We start from the raw sequence: 27,818 nt of genomic DNA, 5'->3' as shown, positions 1-27,818 counted from the left end.
GAATATTTTAAAAATTCTCTTTTCTATCTTCAGAGAGAATGCAACAGCTTATTGCATCCATAAAATAGGATAAAATTGCAATGAAAAAGGAGGGTAGTGGGATCGGATTCTTCCCACTTCACAGTCTTTGTTTCTCACCCCACTCTAAATAAGGGGATGCAAAGCAGGATTGTCAATGGAGATGTGAGCAATGACAACATGCAATAGGGATTAGCTGGTCCCACCATAAAGAGTGGCCTCCAAATGAAGCTGGGACTTCATTTGGTGGTGAGGGATAGAAAAAAAAAGGATAAGGGATGTTGATGGAGGTGATGACCTCTGGGCATTGAGACTTGAGGAAGACAGTAAAAAAGTGCTCATCTCGGTCTACGTTCAGAGTGTACTCCTAATCAGCTGTGTTGCAGGATGCAAAAACAGGGTTTCAGGACAAAATTAGAATACAAACAATAGATTTTTTTAAGTGACAGGGTCTTGCTCTGTCTCCCAGGCTACAGTGCAGTATAGCAATCATAGCTCACTGCAGCCTCAAATTCCTGAGTTCAAGTAGTCCTCCTGCCTCAGCCTCCCAAGTATTAATAGCTGGGACTACAGGTGCACCACCATGCCCAGCAAAAATAACAGAGCCTTAGAAATTAAAAATATGTTTGCCAAAAGTGAAAATATAAAAAACACAGTTTGAATAATAAAATTGACAGGAGTAAAGATCTAGTGGGTGGCCTTATGCATAAGAGAATTCTAAACGTAGTGTAAAAAGAAAACAAAGAGAAAAATAAGAGAGACATGGAAGACAGATATTGGGAATTCAATATCTCTCAAAAACATATGCAAGAAAGATAAAATAAAGACAATAAAGGGAGAAAGGAAACTAAAACATTAAAGAAAATTTCAAAGAGATGAAGATGAAACTTTAATTAAAAAGCCTGTTGAATTAGTACTAATTGATCAACACTAATGGGCACATATGGGAAGTAACATTCATAGGGTGTTGGGAAGACAGGAGCGGGGAGGAAGCAATGGATAAATCCACACCTAATGGATGCGGTGTGCACTCTCTAGATGATGAGCATGTTTTTTGGGCAGTGCAAAGGCAATTTATGCAACCAAAGTTCTTGTACCCCCATAATACTCTGAAATAAAAAATAAAAATAAAAAATAATAATTTATATTTCAAAATAGCTAGAAGAGAAGAAATGCAATGTTCCCAACACAAAGAAAAGATAAATGTTTGAGGTGATGGATATCCCAATTACCCTGATTTGATCATTACACATTATATACAGATATTGAAATATGACATGTACCCCCAAAGTATGTACAACAATGATACATCAATAAAAATACAAAAATTCACCATTAAATAAAGGGTGATGAGACAATTGGTTAGTCAGTTAAACTAGAAAAATGATCAGTTTGGCTCCTCATTTCCTCCTCACACTACACCAAAATAAATTATAGTTGGATTTTTTTAAAAAGCCTATTGAACACCTACAGGATTAAACAAAAGAGACACACCTTGAGATATCATGGAGAAGTTTCATTATTCAGAGGCTAAATAATAATTTTCCAGAAGAAAAAGCCAAGTAACATCAAGGAAATAAGACTCAGACTGGCACCAGAATTTCTCATTAGCAACAATGGATTCTAGAATATATTGGGGCAGTATCTTCAAATTCTAAGGGAGAAAGAATTTAAAACTAAAATTTGATACTCTTTCAAACTATTAGCAAATCTGAAGGCAAACTTTCTGGATATAAGAGAGGTCAGAAAGTTTATAACTTACATATCCACTCTGAAAATTTACTCAAGGATATATTCCAATCCACAGAAAAGGGATCCAAGAAACCCAAGGAAAGATATAATGAGGGACTGCTAAATTTGAGCCAGAGGAATGCCTTGTATGCCTAGTAAATTCTTCTTTGAATTTCATTGCATAACTATTATAAAATAGCTAATATTCACACAATAAGGTGAGTGCTAGTGATATAATCAACTTTTATATAAAACATGAGATACATTTTATAAACAGAACAGTAACTATTATAAACCTTGTCAATCTAAAAGCAATGATATAGCAAAAAATTGAGCAGAAGAGAATTGGAAGGAAGGGTAATGTGAAAATTCTTTCATCTCTTATAATAAGCCATCAATAGATATGTCTAAAGTCAAAAACACAGGTTTAGGTATGTTATTTAGCAATGAATAAACTGAAAAACTGTAATCAATATAATTAAGTAGGTAGAGGCTGATGAAGTGAAAGAAAAAGTAAATGTACTAAATTCCTCACTCTCAATAGTGAGAAAGTGAAATGGAAAGTGAAATTCAGAAATGGTCTAAAGTTCAATAGATAAAAAACAGACATACAATATAATGTCCTAAGGATAACCCTTTAGGTAAGAAGACTGGAAGTAGCTGAGAAGGGAGACTTGTACTTTTTCTCTATATCTCTCTGCACTGAATTTGTTTACCATTTGTATTCATTGCTTACATAATTTTTTAAAACTAGACCAATATATTCAAAGAAATAAGCAAACAAGTAATTTGTACATATATGCATAGAAAGGAATACAGATCTTTAAAAAATATAGCAGATTGGAAAAATTCTTAAGGATGCATATACATAATGTGGTGACTTGGAAAGACAGACAGCTTATTAAATGAAAAACAGTAAGTTTCAGATCAAATGATATATGATCCCAACTGGGTAAAAATAAATTATGTGTGTACATGTGAGTGAACATGCTTAGAGAATATCCAGAAGCAAATTCATAAAACTGTTCCACTGTGTTAATTTACTGGAAAGTCATTTTAGAGGAGTAAAACAACATAGTTTTTGCCTCTTAATATATAAACTTTATCATTTCAGTTTTTTTAACAAGCCTATATATATATATATACACACATATATATATATTTCACATGATTAAGAAAACATAGAAGTGAAATTGTCTCTATTTGCTGATGACATGATAATATATAGAGAGAATCCTAAAGACTCCACCAAAAAACTATTAGAACTGATAAACAAATTCAGTAAAGTTGCAGAATACAAGTCAATATGTAGAAATCAGTAGCATTTCTATCTATACATTAATAATGCACTATCTGAAAAGGAAATTAAAAAGAAATCCCATTTACAATAGCAAAAACAACAACAACAAAATACTTAGAAGTAAATTTAACTGAGCAGGTGAAAGACTTGTATACTTAAAAACTACAAAACACAGGAGAAAGAATAGAAGGAAATACAAATAAATGTAAAGATATCCTGTGTTCATGGAGTGGAAGAATTAATATATTAAAATGTACATACTACCCAAACTAATCTACAGATTCAATGCAATCCCTATCAAAATCCAAGTGTCATTTTTCACTGAAATAGAAAAAGCAATCTTTAAATTCTCATGGAATCACAAAAGACCTCAACTAACAAAAACAATCTTGAGCATGAAGAACAAAGCTGGAGGCATCACACACTGTGATTTCAAAATATATTTAGTATTATAAGTCTATTATAATCAAAACAGTATGATACTGGCACACACAAAAAAAAGACTCATTGACCAATGAAACACAATTAGAAAGTCCATAAACAAACCTACACATTTACAGTCAATTGACTTTTGACAAAACGGCCAAGAACACACAATGAGAAAAAGCCACCCTCTTCAATAAATGGTGTTGGGAAAACTGGATATCCATATGCAGAAGAATGAAACTGGACCCTAATCTCACACCATATATTAATTTTAACAATCCACTCAAAATGGAATAGAATTTAAATATAAGAGCTGAAACTGTAAAACTACTAAAAGAAAACATAGGGGAAGTGCTCCATGACATTGGTCTGGGCAATGATTTTTTGGATACAACTCTGAAAGCACAGGCAACAAAAACAAAGGTAGTTTGATTGCATTAAACTAAAAAGCTTCTGCACAACAAAGGAAACAAATGACAGAGTGAAAAGACAACCCACAGAATGGGAGAAAATATTTGTAAACCATTTATCTGATAAGGGGTTAATAACCGAAATATATAAGGAACTCAACTCAACAGCAAGAAAACAAATAATGCAATCAAAAATGGGCAAAGGACATGAACAACTGGAGTTTTATTCTCTGGAGAAAGATAATCTAAGGAGTTTCAGACTTGGGATATCAAATGTGGTGAGGGAGGGCAAGGCCCAGGGAATGAAAACAAGCAAATTTATAAATCTGCATTCTGAATGGTGGAGTTACTCTACCCTCACTTTCACTTCCATTAAGGCAACCAGGCTTTAACTCCATGAAAAGAGACTGGAAAATTACAGATCTGGAGAAACTATATCAGTCCCAGAGAAAACACTGTGTTGAATCCCACGAATCCAAAAACTCTGCTCAAGGTGCACACACAGCTCCACGTCAACATTTTTAGTTCCTTGTGGTTAAAAATGAATGGATAGTCAAATACATAGGATAAGCCTCCAAAATCATGAATAAGAGAAAGGGAAGGAAAGGAGGAAGTCTGCAGAAAAGAGATAATTCAGGGAGCAGGAAAAAAGTTAGGTTTTTTTAAGCCTATCATAAATATCCATCCTCAGAGAGATAAGAAAAATACTGCAACAATGAATCAAAATTTACACAAAAACATACATACATATCATTCATTTTACATTTGTTTAAAAGAAACATTTAGAAGAAAAAGAATATCTCCTGGAAATTAAAAATAGGACAGACATAACTTTTAAAAATTCATTGGAAGAGTTGGAAGATAAAGTTGAAGAAATCTTAAAAAGGAGCCCCGCCCCCTGCCCCTAAAATACAAACTTGAAAGGGTCCACTGAGTGTGTGCCAAGCACAATGAATGAAAAAAAGCACATGATTATGAAGTTTTGGAACACCAGACATAAACGAACCACAAGGCTTGGGTGAGGCAGACGACTGTCAGGAAGTGACATACTTTGGTTTGGTTTGGTTGGTTGATTTGGTTGCATTTTTTCCCTTGGTTGTGCTTTTAATTTGTAAGGGAAAGAAAACTCAATTGCTATTTAATTCCTTGCTGGATTACTATAGTAAAAGATTCTATTGGCAAAGGAATTACATCAACCTGGAGCCTGACGCCACACCCGGACTATGTGCTGGTGACTGGGATCACACCCAAGCAGGCAGGTAGGAAGACAACAGAGTGGAAAACCCATTTCAGAGTGCCCCAGGGTTCTCTCAGGGAACACAGGGGAGAACTAGAAGGCCCAGGTAACCCACTTCAGTTTTAAGCAACCATAAAAATTCTTCCATCTGAGCCCCCTTAAGGGCCTCAGAATTGTCTAAAAACATCTCAAATTGAACATGGCCAATACCAAACTGATATTCCTCCTCAAAAACTCATTTTACCTGTAGACTTCCCCATATCAGTTGTTGATGACTACATCTAATTGTTCAAGCCAAAATAACCATCCTTGACTCTATTCTTTCTCTCATACTCTATATCCAGCCTGTGAGGAAAACCCTGCCAGCTCTACCTTAAGATATACTCAAGAGGTGAGCACTCCTCACTTCTCCCCATTACTCCCACATCAAAGCTACCATCACTCCTCGTTTCTCACCTAGACTGCATAGTAGGCTCCTACCTGCCTCAACCCCTGGCCCCCTTTGGGTATCTTCTCAACCCAGCAGCCAAATGAACACTTGTAATAAATCAGATCCTGTCTTTCAAAGTCCTGCAATGGGTTCCCACTTCCCTCAGAATAAAAGCCAAAGTCTTAGTCACCACTGGGATTCACCTGAGCTCCCACCCCTTTACCTTCCTGACCACATTTTCTCCCACTCCTGCCTCCCACTTCCCTCCTGCTCCAGTCATACTGACCTTCATCCTGTTCCTAGAGTATTCTAGAACTGCTCTTGCTGTCAGGACTCTGCACTTGTTGAGCCCTTTGCATGGAATGCTGTTCCCTCAACATGGATAACTCTTTCACCTCTTCCTCCAAGTGTTGCTTGAACCATCTCTCAACGAGGCTCACTCTAACCTCACCATCACCTCGCTCTGGCACTCCAGCTCTCATTTTCCTTCATCCACAATTCTGGTTAGCTTCCAAAAAACAATAATTAAGTGTCCATTATGTTTGCTTTTTTCTGTCTCCTCCACTAGAATGTAAACACCATGAAGGCAGGGCTCAGTGTAACCTAAGCACCCAGAACAGTGCTGGGCTCATGGAATGGCCAATGAAAAGTGCTGAATGAACAAAGCAATCGATGAATCTGCAGCTACCATTTCCATCCACACTATGGGCTCATTAAGGCAGTGATGCTCTACACTTTTTAAGTGTGGAGACTCCATTTGATCTGTAAAGGCTGAAGACCTATCCTTAACCACACCTTCCAAACACACATATTAGTTAATGTCCTTTTAGTGAATCTTGATTGAGAAAATAAATAATAGCCAAAAATTACTGGAATCAGTGATGCATAGACTGAATTTGCATTTTATTAATCATGCAACATTTAACAAATGTTTAATAAGCACCTGTTATGTTCTAGGTACTATCTTAGGAACTGCAAATATAACAATTAAAAATGGATGAAAATAAAAATTTCTGCCCTCATAGAATTTGCAATCTATAGGCTCCATGGAGTTGCCTCCTTAGCGGAGTAGGCAGTGCATCAGTCTCATATAGCCTCCATGGGTTTATAAACATTTGAACACATAGTTCATACATGTGTAAGACATATTATTCGGTACTTGGTGCTTATACAGAGTAATGGACATATTACTGCATGTATTCTCATTAATGCATGTATTCTCAACAGGGGCAATTACTGTCTCACAGAGGACACATGTTAGTTCTGGACATCAAGAAATCTTAGATCTCACAATGGTTTGTGGTCTTCTAAAGCTCAATCAAACTGGCAAAATCTTCTATAGTATTTAATTGCTCTCATCAAATTCAATTCCATTCAATTCATTTTTTCTAATGAAAAGGGTTGAGACATCATGATAATGTATCAGGCCCCCTGGGTTCATGGATCTCAGATTCACCGGCCAGGCTCCAGAAAGACCACCAACACAGCTTTGCAACCTCTAAAGGTTGCAAGTCTGCAACTCCTTCAAAATTTGGTGGCTAGGTAAGAGCCACCCACAGCACAGCATTGGCATAGGGATAGTTCTGTGATGTACTGGAATATAAAGATTGAGAAAAAGATGTGATGGGGGAGAGGAGAGACAAGAAAGAGGCTGTGATTATTTAGCCTAAGAATTTAAAAAAAACTCATGAGAAAATAAGCATTTGGATTTGTTCAAGGGTAGAAAAAGGTTTGTGCTGCACCAGTGATTCCTAACAATTAAGAGTTTATGCTTTCATCGATGACTAAGTGATCTTTCACTAAGGTTGATTAATGACATAATTCAAACAAAGGGGGAGGGAACAAGCCAAGTTCTGCACCTGAGAAAGTGAGAGTTGAAGAGGGGCTATTTCCTGCTAAATATTTTAGTCTCAAAATGACCAGTTCATATATCAGGAAGTGTTTACACTTACATACTTAGTAGATGGTCCCAGAGCTCCTGAAAGATGCCTGTCTTGCCCTCCCAAGCCCTCCTCACTCTCTTCCACAGCCCTCTCCACTCTCCTTGCTAATGGCACCACCCCCTGCAGATGCATAGAATGTCTTTCTGTAACCACACCACCACCATACACACACACACACACACACACACACACACACACACACACACACACACACACACATTTACTTGTCTCTTCCAATGGGAGTGGTAGAGCTACACTCCAAATTCACCTCTGGATCTCAAATAGAGGCAAAAGCATTAGTGATGCAAAAACTCCAGGTCTTCAAAGCTGTTGACTCTCAACTGGTACTGAGACTAGGTTCTAAAATTCAGCACAGTGATGCTTTCTGAAGATAATTATGCAATATGTATTCACCACTGGTGCCTAGAACACATTCTCTCATGTAGAGAAAACTTCCCTTCAATGTAAGACTGTTCTTAGAAGTCAATGTGTGTGCATTTTGATCTAAAACATAGACACAGTACAATCACATGTGTACAGAAACACAGCAAATAGTTTGGCCAGAATTTTTTACGAAGACATAAGACAACAGACAATTCATGTTCACGATGACCAACTGCAACATCCTGAAATACTTTTTGAATTACAAAATGAAGCAGCATTGTGCTATGGCCTTATGGGCACACAATTAGAAACCAGACTGCACAGTTCTCTGCCACTCCTTAGTTCATGACACATTTGGGAAAGCTACTTAGCATCTTGATGCCTCTGTTTCTTTATCTATAAAATGGCCACAGTAACAGTCCCTAACTCATAGGGTTGTTGTGAAGATAACATACACTCAATAAGTGGTGGCTTTTTTTCCCCCAATGTAGCCTTAGTGTGAATTTTATATTATTATGTTCTGATTCTTTTTTTAAATGATAGTTTATCTATGATGTATTTTGACATTCAGTGACTCAGAATATTCATTAAACAGGACATCCAATTCTGAAATTATGATTTGAAGTTTACTACTGTAGTAGAGACTGCTATTTGCCTGCCAAATATCCATTCAACTCTTCTTATTAAGAGAACTCAGATTGCATTCCAGGTACAATGTGCACAGCTTAAAGACTGTCTTTTCCAGGTCCCGGCAGACAGACATAGGTTAAGGTCTGTCCAGTGGATATAAGAGGAAGTGCTGAGTAAGACTTCCAGAAAGGCTCCTTAAAGGAAACCACTTCAGCAGAGAAGCCTGTCCCTACTGAGTTCCTGTCTTCCACTTTCCCGCTGCCTGTGAGGGATGTTGATGGCTGAAGCTCCAGTAGCCACATTAGAGCAGGAGCTGACCTTGGGAAGGGAAGCCTTGTGCTAGGATAAGAACAGAAAGTCAGAAGGCGCTTGGGTCCTTTAGACTGTGGAGCTTCCATACTACTGGTAAAAGAAATCCAAATTTATTTTATGTGAGAGAAAAAGAATAAGCTTTGTCTTTTTTAAGCCACTGTTATTTGGAGGTTTTCTATTATATGTGGTTGATTCAAATCCTAAAAGAATTGCATTTGAAAAGGATTTATTCTACAATGGATTTTATTTCTTACCTCTATATTCTCTTTCCTAATGCATTTAAATATTTGTATGCATAAATGCTTTAAGCTTGTATGATGGCTTAAAGCATTTAAATGTAGCCAAAATCTCTAGTTAACACTAACTCAGAAAATTGGCGATAGCTGTTATATCTCCGGAATATTTTTTTCTTAATGGTAACAACATGTAAAAACAAAACAAAAGCAAAAACAAAACAATCAAATTTCAATTAGTTTTGGTTAGGGGCAATAAGATTATTTGAAAAGACAGGCATAACAGCATAAGGCAGATCATGTAACATAAGTAAAAAAAAATACACTGCCTGAATGTTTAAAATGCATTTTAAAAACTGGTTCTATCCTAGTTTTGCAAAATTCCAGGTCATCTCATGATTTTATTGTATAGTTACATAATACTCTTAAAAAAATAGATTCAAGATTAATTATATAAAAACCCTGAAAACCTACAACAATAACAGTAACTAATATTACTGAATATTTACTATGGGCCTGAGTTGCCCAAAGGCAAAGGTTGTGTTCTTCAATCGATGCAACCCTCATGGTAATATATATGCCAATGGCAGGAGAGGGAGAAGAGAATGTTCGGTTGGGTTGTTTTTAAGGCAAATAATGATAAAAAGGTACAACTCTTTAAAAATGTGCTATCACTTCTTTAGCCTATGTTAAGAATTTCACATAGGAGAGATATTCTAGAATTCAAATAGTTTCCCTAATACTAAACTATTCTATTATTAACCTCTCTGTACCTCAGTGTCATCATCCGTAAATTGGGCATAAGATTGAGAAAATAAAAGCACTCAGCGGAGTTAATACAGGAAAATACTTGGAAGCCACTATTTGTAACAGATAAATTAGTAAACTCAGCTCCATTTCTGCTTCTTCACGTGTAAAATGAGCAAATTATAATTGCTGCATTCACCTTCCTGTGATAACTGGCTTAGTAGAATGGAAGTTTTTTGAAGGCAGAGATTTGGTCAATTTTGTACTTTGGTGTATTTTCACACATATAACAGTACCCAACACCTAGCAGGAGCTCATCAAATAACTGTTAAATTAAATGAAACTGTTTGTACTATAATTATAAAAGAGACTGTGAAGGAGCCTGAAGAATAGCCTGTTTCTATTTATTTACTCCACCCTCGTTCACTGGTTTTTCAATGTATCTTCTTGCAATATGTTTATATTCTTATCTAGAAATCAAAGTTTTGGATAAGAGGCATCCCCTCTGAATTTAGCATCATTTTTATCAGTTTGTTTTTGTCATGCAATGTCTGTTTCCTTTTCATACATGCAATATAAAGTATTATACCTTTTTTATTGTGGTAAAATATACATAATATAAAATTTACCATTTCAACCATTTTTAAGTACACAGCTCAGTGGCATTAAGTATATTCACACTGCTGTGCAGCCATCACCACGATCCTTCTCCAGAATATACTTCCTTTTTAAAAATATGGCTCCCATGATATATTCTTAAGTTCATTAAAGTTCATTCTTAAGTTTATTAAAAATAGTTAAGGTAAATCAGAAGCTGGTTACGTGGGCTAATAAGAACCACTTACCCATTTTGACAATCACTTTCATGGTGAAGATTCCATCAAAGTGGTCTTGCTATTTGTTAGCCAATTAAATTAAAGACATTTAGGTAGGTCTGTCTGATTTCAAAAGACTGGGGCCATGTGTTTTGATATGTGTGTATTAGGTACTAATTGACTGTTTGATTGTATGTGATTATACATCTATGTATTTGTAGATCTCTTAAATTTGAAATATTTCATAAACAGGCTCAATGGAGCCTCCCACTTCCACAAATCCATTGTGAATGGCAGCATTGTTCTGGATCACCATTTGGGGAATTTCACGATCTAATCAGGAAGGGACAATATATTTCTCAGCTTATATTTCTGAATTGTGGACAGGAATAAAGAAAAACCAACTCTGATTATATTCCATTTCTGCCTTATTGATGCAAGAAGAAAAACAGCGACAGAACTTGAATGCATCCTTTGGAAAATATTCTTCCATAGCTCAGAGCCTGAATGACTTTTTAAATTCAAAGCATTTATCTACTAGTTTTCAAATATGCATTTCAAATGCCCTAAGCAAACATCTTGACCAGGTAAAAAGAACCAAATGTTATGATGTGACATGTTATTCTATGAAGAAACACTTTTAACACCCTCCAGAGAGGGAACTGCCCACCATTTTATTAGATTTTGTGTTTATGAAATAGTCACATAATGAACACAAGCAATACTACAAAGAGAAACTTTAATTCCCTCTAGAGAAGGGCACTTCCATCATTTTATTAAGTTTCACCTTTTTTTTTAAGCAATCACACTTCTGCTTTTTCTTATTATTGTGTTAGGGGCTCTGCTAGATGCAACTAAGTGATAAATCCTAGACCAAAAGGACAAGGCCACTTGTTTTTTAAAGTAAATCATGGTGAATTTGTCTCAAGAATTTTTAAACAGAACTTATATTGTAACACATCAAGTGATTTACTTAGAAGGGAAAATGTTCCTAAGAGAAGTGCCCATTCAAAGTTGAGCAAACTGCATGGAACACTTTAGTTACCAAGGAAACAGAACTGAAACCCTAAGATTCCCTGGAACTAGGGGTTCCCAACCAGGAACAGTTAATTCAGTCAACAGAATTAACATTCTGTTAATCCAGTGTTTAACCATGTGCTTGAGGCAGTGGATTTATCTTCACATTAGCAAGAAAAATGTTCAAAGTGAGTATTTGAGAGCTAGGGGTAGAGTGAGGAGAAAGAAGTAATAATTGTGCCAAAAACAAACAGTCAGCCAGTTTAGACTGTAGTCTAATGTAAAGACAATAATCTAAAGCTACTGATTAGAGTCCTTCGGTTCCTGTGAAAGACAGCAATCATATAAGGTAGTATGAAACAAATCTCAAGGCTATTTAGTGAATTTTCTCTGGAAAATTATCAGTTATAGACAGTTATACAGGAAACAGGTGAATTCTTCTCTTCTAATTCTTCTCCCCTATGAGCTCCTTCCAAGGCTCTCACTGTTTTCTATGGCTCTACTTACTTGCATCTCATTAGGACCCATATTGATTTTCTCTCCCTTTTGTAGGTCTCTGGTCTTCAATTCCCAAAGCAAACTAACATCTTTCATCACTTAGGTGTAACCTCCATTTCAGGGAAGCTCAAACTTTGGCTCAGCCATGTTGATGCTTAGGATACACTAAAGTTTGCCCACAGTGGGTCTAAATATACCACTGTTCGGGGTAAAGGGATTCCAGAGATCTAAATACAGAATAGGTTAATCCAGACAGATACAGTGCAGTCACCTCAGAAATCCAGCCACCTAGATCCTGGAAAAGCTGTCCAGTTTCAGGGTCATTCTAAGAACACAGATATACCATCATTAATCCAACTGGTCTTCAGGTTAAGAAATCACAATTTGTGAAAAATCACATTTCAATTAAACAAGGAGAACACTTATTTTGTCAAAGGCATGCTCACTTTATGCCAGTATCTGTCAGAGATTTTATTTAAATGAAAGATACCCTGACTACACTAAAATATGATCCATTTAATATAAATTTATTTTGCACATATGTAACTTTTAAAGAACATGATTATGGCTTAAACAAATTAAACTTAGATTGCAGAAATACTTCTCTGGCAGGGTTGGAGAACCTGCGGCTTTGGGGCTGCATGTGGCCTTCTGGATCCTTGAATGCAGCCTTTTGACTGAATCCAAATTTTACAGAACAAATCCTTTTACTAAAGTAATTTGTTCTGCGAAGTTTAGATTCGGTTGAGGGGCCGTACTTGGGGACCTGGAGGGCCGCAGGTTCCCCACTCCTCCAGCCACAAACCTATCATGAAGTAAATAAACAGGTAAGAGCTGTTACTGTGTTCTAGATCTCCGGTGATTCACTTCCACAAGATACTCTGGACCGAGGACTGTTGCCTTGTGACAGCAAACTCAATTCAAGATTGTGTTGGTCAAAGCAGTCTGAAGTTTCAGAAAGGAAGTAGAAGGTGAGGTATTCTTTTAGCAGAAAAAAAAATAAGTATAGAATTTGAATAGAGAAAGGAAGATGCAGGGATACAAACAAAAGGAAAATAAAATTAAGATGCCGTGTGAAGGGGAGAATGGCGGGGGAAAGGGTGGCTGTCTGACTTAAGCAGATCATGTTGGAAAGTAGAAATCAAATAAGATGGGAGGAAGCAGGTTAGTGAACAGGCTTTTTGCAAAGGTCTGTCGCCTCTCCTAGAATTCATGTTCTTCTGGAACCTATGAATTCAACCTCATTTGGAATAGGGTCTCCAGATGTAATCAAGTTAAGATAAAGTCACCCTAGATTAGGGTGGGACCTAAATCCGACATGATCTAGTGTCCTTATAAGAAGAGGGAAATTTGGAAACAGGCACAGAAACACAGGGAGCACACCTCCCGGTGCTGGTGGCAGAGATTGAAGAGATGCAGCTACAAGCCAGGGAACACCGAGGATTTCCAGCAGACATCAGACACTAGCAAGAGGTAGACACAGAGCCTTCAAAGAGAGCATGGCCTTGTCTACCCCTTGATTTCAGACTTCTAGCCTCCAGAACCGTGAGAGAATACATTCCTATTGTTTTAAGCCACTTGGTGATACTTAGTTATGGCAGCCATAAGAAATTAACATAGAGAGGATAGCATTTTGAAATGATGATTTACTGATATGATTTTGGCAATAATAAGTAGGATGAATTAAAAGGACAAGAGACTGGAGCCAAAAAGACAAGTTAGGAGGATATGACAGTAATTCAATCCTAGAAAAAATTAGGGTGTAGACCAGGCTGATGACAGTAGAATGGAGAAGGAGCATAAATCTAGAGATGCTGAAGAAGAGCTGATGGTACATGGTGAAGAAGAGCCAGGCACAGAGATGATTCCGAAGTTGAATAAGGAAGAAGGGTGGAGCCCCTGGCAGAAATGCAGAGGAGCAGGAGAAGCAAATGAGAGTTGCTGAGAAAGGGGAAAACGGGGAAAATGGCCAGTTTGCTTTCAGATGTGTCAGTGAAAATGTAGCATTTAGCTGCTGTCCAGCAGGCAGCTGAAAATGGGAACTGAATATTTAGGTTTTTCAAACCTAAAGAAAGAAATCTGGAAAGCATCAGCCTAAAAGTTAATAGCTGAGGCTCTGAGTGGACTAACTTTTCAAGTTGGTTCAAAGCAGCAGGGAGGACCCGGGGCTGAATCTTAGAGAATGTGGGGACACCTACAACAGATGGGAAAAGCAAGAAGGGAAACCGGGCACATCCTTCACTTCTGGGGAACAATTTTGATGTCCTATTAAAATTGAATGGCAATTCACCTGATCACCTCTTATCAGCACTGGTCTTATCTAAATGTCTCAAGTCTCATGAATTTCTGTCTTTTATTTCTAAGAGTAATGGAAAGTTAATATATCACACAGGACAGATGAAATCACAGTATATATGCAGTGAATATAAATTAAGTAAAATTTACGACTTTGAATAAATAACTTATTTTCTTTTTTGCTTTTGATTTCAAAATTGGGAAAAATAGCAAAACATGTAGACCAATGGGTCATATCTTTCACTCAGCTTGAAAAGCTCTTAACAAACAGTAAACTTGGAAGGCCAACTATAAAAAAAAATCTTAAAAATGCTTCTGTAGGAGACTGTTCAACAAACAGAATTGAATCAACTGTGCAGTCATCTGTAGAAAAACTACATTGGAGCCACACCTCATACTGTATACCAGGATGAACTCAAATGGATCAAAGATATAAATGTAAAAAAAATGGAAACTATTACATTAAAGTACCAGATGAAAACATTCTTCTGCAGGTTAGAATCTTTTATAAGATATGTACCAGGTAGATGCACAGAACTGTTAAAGTTATAAATCAACTTTAAAGCCAGAAGTTCAGTGAACCACTTGGGCGGCCAGAGGAGAGAATATACAAGGGTAAATGATTAGCCAAGCCTACATTAGATGAGCCAAACCTTCCTCTTTAATTCAGTAGCCCCTTATTTCTTTTGTCTCAAAAGTGCAATACAAAATATTTATTTTTAACACACGTATTAGTTTCCTAGAGTTGCCATACAAAGTATCAAAAACTGGTGGCTTTGAAATGTATCGTCTGACAGTCCTGCAGGCTGGAAGTCTGAAACCAAGTTGTGGTGGGGCCAGGCACTCCCTGAGCATCCTCAGGGAGAGTCCATTCTTGCCTTTTGTTACTCCCAGTGTTGGCTGGCGAAACTTGCGTCCTCGGCTTGTGGATTTATCACTCCTGTCACATGACCGTCTTCTCCCTGTGTCTCCTCACATCATCATCCCGCTGCGCACGTCTGTCTCTGTGTCTAAATTTCCCCTTTTGTAAGAACTCCAGTCCTTACTGGATCAGGGCTTGTGCTAATGACCCCATTTGAACTCGATTCCCTGTATAAAGACCCTACTTCCAAATAAGATCACAGTCTGAGGTACTAGGGGTTAGGACTTCCACTTATCTTTTTGAGGGGATACAAATTAACCCATAACACACTTCAGCGGTACATACATTTTTCTAGCACAGAAACCATCAATAGAAACTGACATTCTCCATGCTTAACCCCACTGGAAGCAGCAGAGCCACAGGCTGACACTCCCCACAGGGTGGCCTGGGGACACTAGATACCAGAAGTCCCCTGTGCTCAGGATAAACACGCAGATTCTGAGGCCCTGAGCCAGACTCACTGAAACGGAACTTTGAGGAATAAACAGGTCCAGATGAGGCATTTTTCTCAAAAATTCTCAAAATAAAAAAAAGGATTTGTAAAGGCTTAATAGCATCCAGGCCAACAAGCCTCTATGGGGCTTCAAAGTTTCACATGAGGGAAAAGTCAAGTAAGCAGCTGTTCTCCTTGGGTTTCAACCAGAGCTTCCACAGGAGCAGCGGAGAGCCGGGTGGTGACTTGGAAGTGGAGCACTCAAAGGTAGCTGTGCACGGCCGGCCCAGAGGGGCTGCCGCCAAGCAGATTGGGAAGATTCCAGCCCAGTCCCAAGGCTCTCATTATACAATGGTTGCAAAATCTAAACTGCAAATCTTGCCCTTGAACATATGCATCTGTCACCTGTGCAGGATGTCACCCATATCTCTGTGTCACATTATCTTTCATCACCATGCCATGCCAAAGCAGGATGGACCACCACAACAACCCGAGAGCAGGGTCCGCTGGTCTGATTACAGGTTTGGAAGCAGAGTACTGGGTAGCCCTGCCAAAGTCCCTGGAATCTTCAGGAAGTTTCCAGAATAGGATTTGTTCCTTGAAGATGCTTCCAATTCTCAGATTGAGGTATTGTGCCCCTTCCTGCCCTCTTGTCCCTACCCACTTTAAGTTTTCGATGACACTAAGTGAAACTCGCTTGCCTATAGACAACTGATTCCTATCAAAGTCCTGCAGCCCACGTCTGCACGTTCCTCTGGGTATCTCTCTGTCTCTTACAAAAGAAACGTTATACAGAAACTTCTGAGAAGCCTAAGCTTGCAGCTGGTGGGAGGCATGTCTAGAAAAAGTGATCCTCTACACCTGAGGCTAAAAGTGAGCAAGGAGGAAACTCGAAGTAAAATGGGAGGGAGTCAGGGCTCAGAAGAAAGAGGGACTTCTTTAGTGTTGAGTCTAGAAAGACCCAGCAGGGAAGGGGAAGGAGAAAGGTCCCCTAATTTGCCACTAAAAGAGTCAGGAATGTAAGAATAGGTAAGATGGGATGTGCTACCTTCCTTTTCTTCCTATTCTTGGGCCGGCATCTTCAGTGTACCCTCCCAGGTCTGTGCCCAGGGGTTCAAGAGGTTGTCACACTTCTAGTTATCAGTATTCAAAAGGCAATAAAAAGCCCACGGATAGATATCTACACAAATATTCAGTAAATACATAGAGCTAGAGCACAAATTTGAAGTATAAAATTGCTTTTGAGATATGTAAAATTATGGTGACCCTCAGAAAAGGCTTCATTTTTAATAAAGCAGAATGATAGTTTGGTGATGCAATTCAAGCTTCTGGGATATAAAATCAGATGTGCTTCATTAACACTGAAACTAAGAATCAACCACTCAATGATGCAATTGGGTGTGATGCAGAAATCAAAGGTACAACAGCTTTTGCAGTCATATTTTCTCCTTTTTGACCTTTAGCTAAATGATATTACATTTATTGATTCATTTCACCATGTGTAAGATAATTGTAAATTAAGATTTAATAATCTAATTCTTTTAAAACTAAATCTCTACCCATGGATAAACTATAAAATATCTATTAAAGATGAACAAATTTCAGAACAAGCAATAAAGAGAAATGCCTCTTCTATAGCTAGATATCAAAAAGCAAATATATAGCATGTGTTAGAAAAAAGCATCCCTTGTCAGAGCTCAGTTGGTAGGTTTTTATCATTCTTGTCACTGCTGTTGTTTTTAAACTGCAAAGAGAACAAATTAATTTTTTGATGTCATCTTTAGCCAGGTCTAATATAAATACTTTACAGATTAGAACTTCACTGTCACACTTGTATGATGCATTTTTATCCTAATGCTCTTCACATCTTAATTCTGAATAGAGAGCTATGTCAAGTCAAAAAATATGCCCCAGATGTTAACAGAAAGGAAAATTCAACTATAATCATCAACATTTGAAAATTATGACAATATTCTGTTAGTTATTAAAAAAAAACACTTTGATCTACTAAAATGGTCCAAAGTGTTGATTATTTTTGTTAATATTCATCATTCAAAATGAAGTCAATTCATAATTTCTGTTATATTGATAGCCATTCTGAGGATTATCCAAATGTCCCACGCAGGTTTTTGTATCACATAGCTATTTCCATGTACTTTTAGAACTGGCTTCCTTACTATTCTCCTTACTATTAAATTACTATTATTATTCTCAAACTATGACCACATAAATGTAGCATTGTCTATATTAGATTTTCAGTGTGGGGTATTTTTTTAAATGACAGATGGCATTTGGATACATAAAAGATATAAACACTTTTCAAAATGTAGCTTGTAAATTTTCCTGAAAAGCCTGACAACCATCTTCAGAGTTTTTCCAGAAGACTTTTTTCTTCCCTCATTCTTTATCCTTTTTAAACCAATTATTATTTTTATTCTGCTTGGTCAGACAAGTAGACTTTTGATTTACAACAGCTATATGCCAATGATACACACATACATATATATATAATTTCATTTTTGCCTTTATAATTATTTTTTAAAAAATGATCAAGCAATATGATAGAGTATGGCCCAAGAATTTTGAAATCATACAAGTCTTTTAAACTAACATAATGAAGTTATAGAGTGGTTTTGCTACACATCTTGTTACCAAAAATTTTGTTAATTCTGGCTTTACCAATGGATAGCTAGGCATGGGCATAATATTTTCCTTCCTTTGGTTTCTCCATTTTAATCCTAAATTCAGAATATTATTGCCATGAATTCTTCATCCAATGGTAATGTATCTGAGCTTAATTCCAGTTGTTTCAAATGCTCTTCAAAATTTTGTAATTATAAAAATGTCGTGATGGGAATCTACTGATAAGTATAAAAACTATATACTTGAGTTCAGCAGTGCTCTGGAACTAATATTACCAAGATTAAATGAGGGAACATATATGCTTATAAGGACAATGAAACTTAAAAGCAACAAAGAGTTGGCCCTCGGGGATATGACTATTCCTTTTTTTTTCCCATTGTTTCTATTTTCCTAAAGTGTAAAAACAAGGCAATAACAAATATAAATATAAAGATAAAGAAAAAACCTATAGCCACATTACATTTAGATTCGAATATTCACTTATAATATAGCTGCTTCACATAAGAATGTTAAAATATGTGGGTGCTCAGTAAGACTCTTTATTCCAAAGATGGCCAGGAGTTTTTGTTGGCCAGTTGGACAGACCCTAAAAACTTAAGTTTGCCTATTAACCCTCATGCTTCCATGTAACCTAACCTCCACCACCCAAACCACGTAATAGACGACCTCTAACAAATGTGGATCACAGTACCACTGGCTCCTTTTTCAAAGGACTGTATGTTTATATGTTGATATATGCAAATACATATAAGATTCTCTATGGCCAGACATATGTTCCTTGGCCTATAACATATTGGTGACCTTTGAAATGTAAGTAAAGGCTCTACATGTTTTAGTTTCATAAAAAATATTCCATGCATCATAGGTAATAATTATATTATACTCAAGCTTTTCTGAGAGAATCAACTGAAGAACCAAAGTGTCACTTTAGCCAAATATTAAAAACTTTTGTGGATCATTCAGTGTTAAAAGTTTCTGCCACTGTGAACATAAAATATTAAATACTTTTGTCATGTACTGTCCACCCTAAATCTTTTTGGTTAATGAGATGGGTTAAAAATAAATAAATTATGTCAATTTAAGATTTAGTCTTCTACATTTTGATTTTAAAACATGATTTTCTCATTTCCAGGAGAATTACAGTGTATTGATACTAAAAATGAAGAAATTCTCATGTAGCCTTGAAACCAATTAGATAACAAGCTATTGTTTCTTTTTCTCCCACTACTTCTCCCAGGACATCACAACCAATTTTTGAAAACGTATTGACTCTTAAAATAAAAGTTGAGCTTGGCATTCTTACCTGGCACCCTCTTTGCCCAGTTGATCATGTGAACCAGCTCCCTGTCTGCCAAGTTAGTCAGCAAGCCCATCATCGAGGCCTCACTGAAGGGTCTTGTAGGATCATAGTCGGAATAGAGTATTGGGGGCTCAGCCTCCAACAAGGCACTGACCATCTGATCAGCCGTCAGGGACAAGGCCGGGCTGTTCTTCTTCGTGTGCTTTATCAAGAGAGGGCTAGGCCAAAGGCTGGCAGCCCTCATGTCTCCAGAGGGCCCTGCTTCATTCCTGCCTTCCCCATCATCTCTCTGGCGTTTGTGTTTCAACATTCTCCCTCCTCTTCTGTCTTTCCGTATCCCTGAAAGCAGAGGGAAAGAAAACACAATGCATTTATTATTTTTGCCCATGCAAACTTTCATTCAAAAACAGTCTTCAAAGCTAATAGCCCTTTATTTTATTTAAAGAAATACTTTCAGGCACTGGTGAGCTGTTAAGTGTTTAACAACTGGCTTTCCCTGAGAAAAAGAAAAAGGCTCTGATTTGTAGCGTTTGCCAATGTCCATGGTGTAAATACTGCGGCCGTAACAAATTTCAAGCCACTTGTCTGACTTCAGGTGCCTTGCAAAACTCCTGAAAATTTAACAGTAGGTTTTTGTGAGCCAGTACAGACCAGCTCTGACACTCTGACACGTAGAGGGGTGTGTGTGTGTGTGTGTGTGTGTGTGTGTGTGTGTGTGTGTATGTGTGTGTGTGTAACAGATGTTACAAAAGAACAGAATTATAATATTTAGTTATTATTGAAATATGATTTAGCATCAAAGATTACTTCTGCTATGAATATTCTTTTAATAATAAATTCAAAGGGCATTTTTAAAAAGCATTTAGTAAACATCCTTATTACCTAAGCAGGCCTCTTAATGAGCGACACTAAAGAAGAATGACTTGCCCACAACATAGGTTATAGCCTCTGGACCCGGGAGGTGTTCAGTGAGTCTCTCGCTTCTACTAAGCTACACCTTATCACCTTAGGAATTGACCCAAGTTCCACAAGAAGTTTGCTTCGTTTTAAGCTTTTCACAAATGTATTTCTCTTTTCGTAATATAAAATTTTCTAAATAGTTGAAAACAATTCCACCCCCCACCAAGGTAAATTATAAAATAGGGTACAGAGGAGGGATCCAATCTTTTTGCTGTGGTTCTTGAAGGTTTCAGTTTAGCATCTTAGCCTGAAAAAGGCCATGCTGTGCTGCTGAAATGTATCAGCAAACACAAATATTTTGAAACAACAAAAAATTTACCCAAGCTTCCATATTTTCAAAAAAATCAGTCTCTCCAAAATTTGTCAGACAGCAGCAGTTCTTATATTTATATGAAGGAAAAAGTTGGTAGAAAGTTAATATGACTATTGTTAATACTAAAGACATGAGAAATAAGCACTCTTTAATATATCACCTGTTCTACCTCTCCACAGCACATGAATAACTAGTGTAGAGAACTTTGTCCTATTTTCTTCCAGTTTCTCAAAGGATTTGGACAAATGTGTGGCTGTGAAGCTTTTTAAAATATGTTAACTTTTATTCTTGTAGGTCTAGATTAGAAATATTAAATGACATTTCAAAAATATAGAGAAACCACCAGTGTCATTTTTCACAGAATTAAAAAAAAAAAAACCTAAAATTCATGTGGAACCAAAAAAGAGCCCAAATAGCCAAAGCAACCCTGAGCAAAAAGAACAAAGCTGGAGGTATCACATTATCTGACTTCAAATTATATTACAAGGCCATAGTAACCAAAATATCATGGTACTGGCATGAAAATAGACACATAGATCAATGGGACATAACAGAGAACCCAGAAAAGCCCTGTTGCTATAAGCCAACCCATCTTTGACAAAGCAGACTAGAATATACATTGGGGAAAGGATACCCTTTTCAATAAATGATGCTAGGAAAATTGGATTGTCATATGCAGAAGAATGAAACTAGACCCTTATCTCTCACCATATACAAAAATCAATTCAATATGCATTAAAGACTTAACACTCAAACTATTAAAAACATTAGAAGAAAACCTAGGGAAAACTCTTCCAGACATTGGCCTTTAGGTAAAGAATTTATGAATAAGACCTCAAAAGCACAGGCAACAAAGCAAAAATAGACAAATGGGACTTAAACTAAAAACCTTCTGCTCAGCAAAAGAAATAATCAACCAACTGAACAGACAACTTGCAGAACTAGAGACAATACCTGCAAAATACTGATTCAACAGGGATCTAATATCCAGAATATATTACAAGGAACTCAACAACAAAAACAATGATAATAATTCCATTAAAAAGTGGACAAAGGACATGAATAGACACTTTTTAAAAGAAGACATGCAAATGGCCAACAGGTATATGAAAAAATGCTCAACATCACTAATCATCAGAAAAACGCAAATTAAAACCACAATGAGATATCATCTTACACCAGTCAGAATGGCTATTACTAAAAAAAGAAAATAACAGATGTTGGCAAGGATGCAGAGAAAAATAACTCTTATACACTGTTGGTGGGGACTTAAATGAGTACCAGTTCTACAGAAAATGGTATGGAGACTTCTCAAGGAACTCTTTTACACTGTTGGTCGGAATGTAAATTAGTACAACTTCTACAGAACACAGTATGGAGACTTCTCAAAGAACTAAATAAATTGAACTACCATTCGATCCAGCAATCCCACTACTGGGTATCTCCCCAAAGGAAAATAAATCAATGGATCAAAAAGAGACCTGCATTCATATGTTTATTACAGCACTGCACTATTCACAATAGCCAATACATGGAATCAACCTAAGCATCTGTCAGGGGAGGAATGGATAAAGAAAATGTAGTGTATATACACAATGGAATACTACTCAGCCATAAAAATGAATGAAATCATGTCTTTGCAGCAACATGGATGGAACTGGAGGCCATTATCTTAGTGAAATAAGCCAGGCACAGAAAGACAAAATTGCATGTTTTCACTCACAAATGGATGCTAAGAAATGTGTACAGAGAGTGGAACAATAGACGATAGAGACTCAGACGGGGGAGGGGTAGAAGGGGAGTGGATAATGAGAAATTAGTTAATGGGTACAATGTATATTATTTGGGTGAGAGAAACTGTAAAATCCCTGACTTGACCACTACACAATCTATGCATGTAACAAAATTGCACACGTACCCCATAAATTTGTACAGATTTTTTTTAAAGGAAAAAATAAAGAAATAAATAAAAGCAACCTCGGGCAAGTTAAAAAAAAAGAGTTACCTAAAATGCACGCAAGCATTTTACCTTTTAAAAACAAAGTACTTTAAAAATAATTTGCTTCTATTATAAATGTAACTTATCTTTATTTTAAAAGATTCCAAAGATAAAGAAAAGTACAGAGAAGGTTCACAAAACAAAACATAGTATTCCCATCCACTTTAAAACGTTTCAGCATTCATACTACAGACAATATGTTCCAGCAGAAGAATTTTAGAATCAATTCAGGTACTGATAAAGGCAGGTATCAAAAATGTTATCAAGGTGTTTTTTCATTTAATACAAATTTGCTCAATATTTATAATGTATATTCACAGAAGATGCAGTGGTAAACAGAGACAGACCATGTTACTCTCCATCAGGTTTTCAGCTTGGAGGGAAAAAAACATTGATTAAAACTTATTCAGTATTTATTGAATGAATGATTGAACTGTCGAAAGCACAAGGGAAGAGAGGAAGTGATTAGAGAAGGAGACAGAAAGCTTCTCTAAGAGAAGAAGTTACATTTGAGGCAAATCATGACATTTCCTTTCTTGGAGAAATTTACAAGTAGACTATTCAGATAGTTTACCTGTAGCACTACTTACAGCAGTAAGTTGAACCATCATACCCATTTGCATCTCACAACTGTATGACTTAGGTTGTTGAACATAAGACAAAAATGGTCACAGATTTGGGATGTGGAACAATAAAACACAACTGGAGGGATGAGAAGGAGAGAGTTGACTATTTATAAAATCATCAAACAGTCAAATAGGGAAAAATGTTAATAGATTCAATTAGCATTAACAAATATTTTCTCTGATATACCCCATATGTATTACATGTTTCAAATTCCAAAGTCTCTACAAAATATATAAACAAAACAAAAATAGAAAATTATACCTATTATATGGCCAATAGCATGTGATAGGATCCCAGGATATGGATCAAGAAATAAGGTATAATTTTCCATTTTTGTTTTGTTTATACATTTCGTAGAGACTTTGGGACCTATCTCAAGATCTATTTCACTGTTCATGCTGCAGGAAGAGTCTTTGTAAAATGGTTTTGTCCAAGTGTATCATTTACTTCCTGTGAATAAAGCCACAGACTCTACTGTTTAGTAAAAGCTAGAGTTAAAATCTGTGGGGGAAAAAAAAAAACGAATAAGGAGTCTTTTTTCCACTTGGAGGTAGTAATTGTACATGTTACCATTGACAAGATTGTACAAATATTTTATAGCAGTTCAAAACATCTAACTAGAATTGAGTAGAAGAATGTAAAAAACGGTCCAGATTCTATTTCTATTTTCCTCTAGGTTAAGTGAGAACTACAGATCAGAACCAATGACTACAGGCTGGGTTATTGGAACATACAGCCAATTCTTAACTATATAGAGTCATAGGCCATAGGAATGGCATTATTATTGAAATCCAAAAATAAAATTGAAAATTCATCCTCTGCTTCCTACCAAGACATATTCCTAAATTATGCATGGAGCAGCAACATAGAGCGATATATATTTTACTTAAGTTCGCCTCTCTTTGTGAACTTCTACTAATTATCAGGGAAAAAGACAAAAGAACAAATTACCAGTTCATAAACAGAGGGAGAAAAAACAATTAGTTTAGATCATGTAAATGTTAAACAGGCCCCCCCTTCACAGTCAAAAAGTTTATTTATAGTAAATAGCATTTTGACTTGTAATGCCTTACACACAAGATGTATTGTCATTCAGTACACAAAAATGTCATTTTCCAGAACGGTTGAGTAAAACATTCAACATCACAATACAGACATTGGGCCTTGGATACGCTAGTGTACATGCATTATTACCTCTCAAGTTGTGTCACTGTTTAGACAATGCTTGCATCAAAGCAAATTTCTTTGTACTCTCTTTTTTAAATTTTAGCTCAACAATTACTCAAAGATTCTCCTAACAAGAGCCATGGGTTTTATATAAGTGATTGAAAAACCAAACTCTTTTTTATCCAGCAAGCCCACTATATGTGTGAAAAGCCACTAGTTTGAACTTCATCCCCTTGGGTTAAGGCAACTCTAATATCCTCATCACATTGTTGTAAGGATTTAGAAAGGCTTAGTATGAAATCTCCACTTAGTAGCACTCAGTGTGGATTTAAGTGATTCTAATCCAGCCTAGGAGGTGTTAACTAAAGGGAATTTATTAAGCCAATAAACACAGGCAGTAGAAATGATATGGCAAGGGAGAGAGATGTGCACAGAGCACTCTCTGGGAAAGGCGAGCCCTAGGATTCAAAGGCTGCCTGGGATTTGGGAGGTCGACTGAAAGGCAAGCCAGGGGCTGAGTCCTGGCAAGGGGGAAGAGGGGCAGAAGACTGCTTAAACAATTATGTCCTGGCTCTAAAATAAAAAGATCTGTCCTAATGAGTCAAAAGTCTACTGAGGCATTTTGAAAGACTACCTCTAATTATTTTAGAGTTTGTTTAATCATTCGTTTTTTTATTCTTTAAATTCTTTGGCTTGACTGTTGTATCACAGGAAAAGTTAATATATTGCCTGAGTATTTGTTAATGACAGAATTCATTGGATTATATGTCTCTAATGCATTCCATTTTTTTAAATTTTTCTTTTATTGAAATGATCTTTTTTCTTCTTAATACCCTATGCTTCTAGAAAAAGCTGGTATAATATCAGTAAAGTTATTTTGCCAGTTTTCCACAACTACTTTAATGTATTAAGTATTTCAAGCACTTGCATAATCACCTTTCTTTTGTTTCTCAGTGATTCCACATTATTCATGAGGTATTAAAAAGCCAGACAAAGAAATACACTAAGAGCTTTTTAATTTAACATGTTGAAGAAAACAGACACACTGATTAGTTAAAAATTAAGTAAAGATAAGAACTAATAAAACTTGCTCCAGAGAGACTTCTCTGCATCAATTCACACATACTCCCTTCAAACACTCCAGGAGAATCCTACATGGCTGTGGTCCCCAATCCCGGGGCCACAGACTAGGAACCAGGCCACAAAGCAGGAGGTGAGCAGCAGGTGACCAAGAAGCTTCACCTGTATTTATAGCTGCTCCCCATAGCTCACATCACTGCCCGAGCTCCGCCTCCTGTCAGATCAGCAGTGCATTAGATTCTCACAGGAGCACGAACCCTGTTCTGTGAACTGCAGGCACACAAAGGATCTAGGTCACAGGCTCCTTAGGAGAATCTAATGCTTGCCCTCAGAGTCCCCCGATCTGTGAAAAAATTGTCTTCCATGAAACAAGTCCCTGGTACCAAAAAAGGCTGGGGACCACTGCCATAAGGTAAGTACAGTTTTTGTCTCCCACTTAACAGAGAAGAACCTTAGATTAACTAGCATGCCCAAAGTCATACCAAGGGCAGGTTGGGACTTGAACCACGGTCTAGCTGATTCCAAAGCCTCTGTACAACAATATCATTGATTGTTAAGCATTGGTAAGATCATTGTATTATGTTGTCTCATTAAATGATGTAATTTATATAATTATGGATTATTCTTAATGTTATCACAGCCTCTAAATGTGTAAGGTCAAGGAACTGCAAAGTATCTTGTTCATTTAAAGCTATTTAATGTTTATCCCTTCCCCGCTTTCCTATCCAAAAAAAATCACACCAACCTACTGTGCATTTCCTCATGTATCTCTGCCTTTAGTCTCTTCTTTGCTGTCTTCACTGCCATCATCTTAGTTCATACCTTTTTCTCTTCTTACCTAGATTGTTGCAGCAGTTCCTAACGTGTCCCCTGGCCTACCTTCAGTTTCCCCTCCAATCCAATCAGCTGGTGACTGGTTATTCTCTATTGCACAGGCATTTTATACAGTCATTGTCTATCTGAAACCCTCAGTGGCTGCCTTAGCCTTCAGCAGATGTTCAACTACACCCTGAAGACTCTCAGTGGTTCTGTGGGGATATCAGAGGTGGCACTGTTGGGGTATCTGGTCATCTCAGCCCCTGCCCCCATTTGTCTAAAGCAGCTATGTTTTTATATGTATGTTTCGTATTGGGATGAGGGTAAGAATTTATTTTTAATAGGGCTTTCTGGTTTTATTTTAAATTTAAAAAGCTACTGACCTGCTGAATAAAATCAAACTCTAAGTTAAGATTCATGAATTTCCACAAAGAGTCAAAAAGTACTTTCCAAATCTATCTATCTTTACAAATGCCCCCACAAACCTTTACTTTTTATGAAACAAAGCTGGGCCTGTGCCTCTTATTATAGTATTTTCCAATACCACCACCTTGTTCTCTTTCTACCCCTCTTCTTGTACCAGCCTCAAAAACCCAATTAAAGTCCCATTTAATCCATAGTCAATCTTAGACCCTCCTCCCCAACCCCAGTCTAGTGGCTCTACCTCCTCTATTCTCGTAGCTTTGCTTTCCTGTGCCATTCATTCGGCAACTATCGTGGCTACCTTATAGATTTATACCAGGGTTGCTCCTCACTCACTGTGGCCTGGAATGTCTCTCCAGGTCAAACCTCGCCTGCGTGGCTTACGGTGGGCATGTGCAAGGTGTCCAGGGTACCAGGCAGGAGCCGTTTCCTCACAGTAGGTTCGCGACAGAGAGGGACTATTTACAGACAGACTGAGAGAAGATAATTTTGGCCAGTCGAGCCATTCAGTGTGCAAGCAGAATATTTCTTTCTTTTTTTTTTAATTTCAGGATATTATGGAGGTACAAACATTTTGGTTACAAGTAATGACTTTGCCCCACCCAAGCCAGGGCTAGAGGCATGCCCCTCCCCCATACAGTGCACACTGCATCCATTAGTTGTGAGTTGACCCAACCCCACCCCGCCACCTTACCCACACCCGATGAAT

General features: G+C 37.1%; 1 protein-coding gene across 3 annotated transcripts in view; it reads right to left on the bottom strand.

Moving 5' to 3' along the window:
- ESR1 (estrogen receptor 1) overlaps positions 1 to 27,818 on the bottom strand; it is a 343,123-nt gene that overhangs the window by 101,484 nt on the left and 213,821 nt on the right. For all 3 annotated transcript variants that reach the window (XM_045544589.1, XM_045544588.1, XM_045544590.1), the window contains one exon: positions 19,728 to 20,063. In XM_045544589.1, the coding sequence (XP_045400545.1) occupies positions 19,728 to 20,063 (336 nt within the window). The remainder of the gene's footprint in view (positions 1 to 19,727; positions 20,064 to 27,818) is intronic.

The sequence above is a fragment of the Lemur catta genome, chromosome 2 (genome assembly GCF_020740605.2).
Source record: "Lemur catta isolate mLemCat1 chromosome 2, mLemCat1.pri, whole genome shotgun sequence".
Lineage (NCBI taxonomy): Eukaryota > Metazoa > Chordata > Mammalia > Primates > Lemuridae > Lemur > Lemur catta.
Note: the sequence above shows the minus strand (reverse complement) of the source record. Positions and strands in the feature narration are given on the sequence as shown.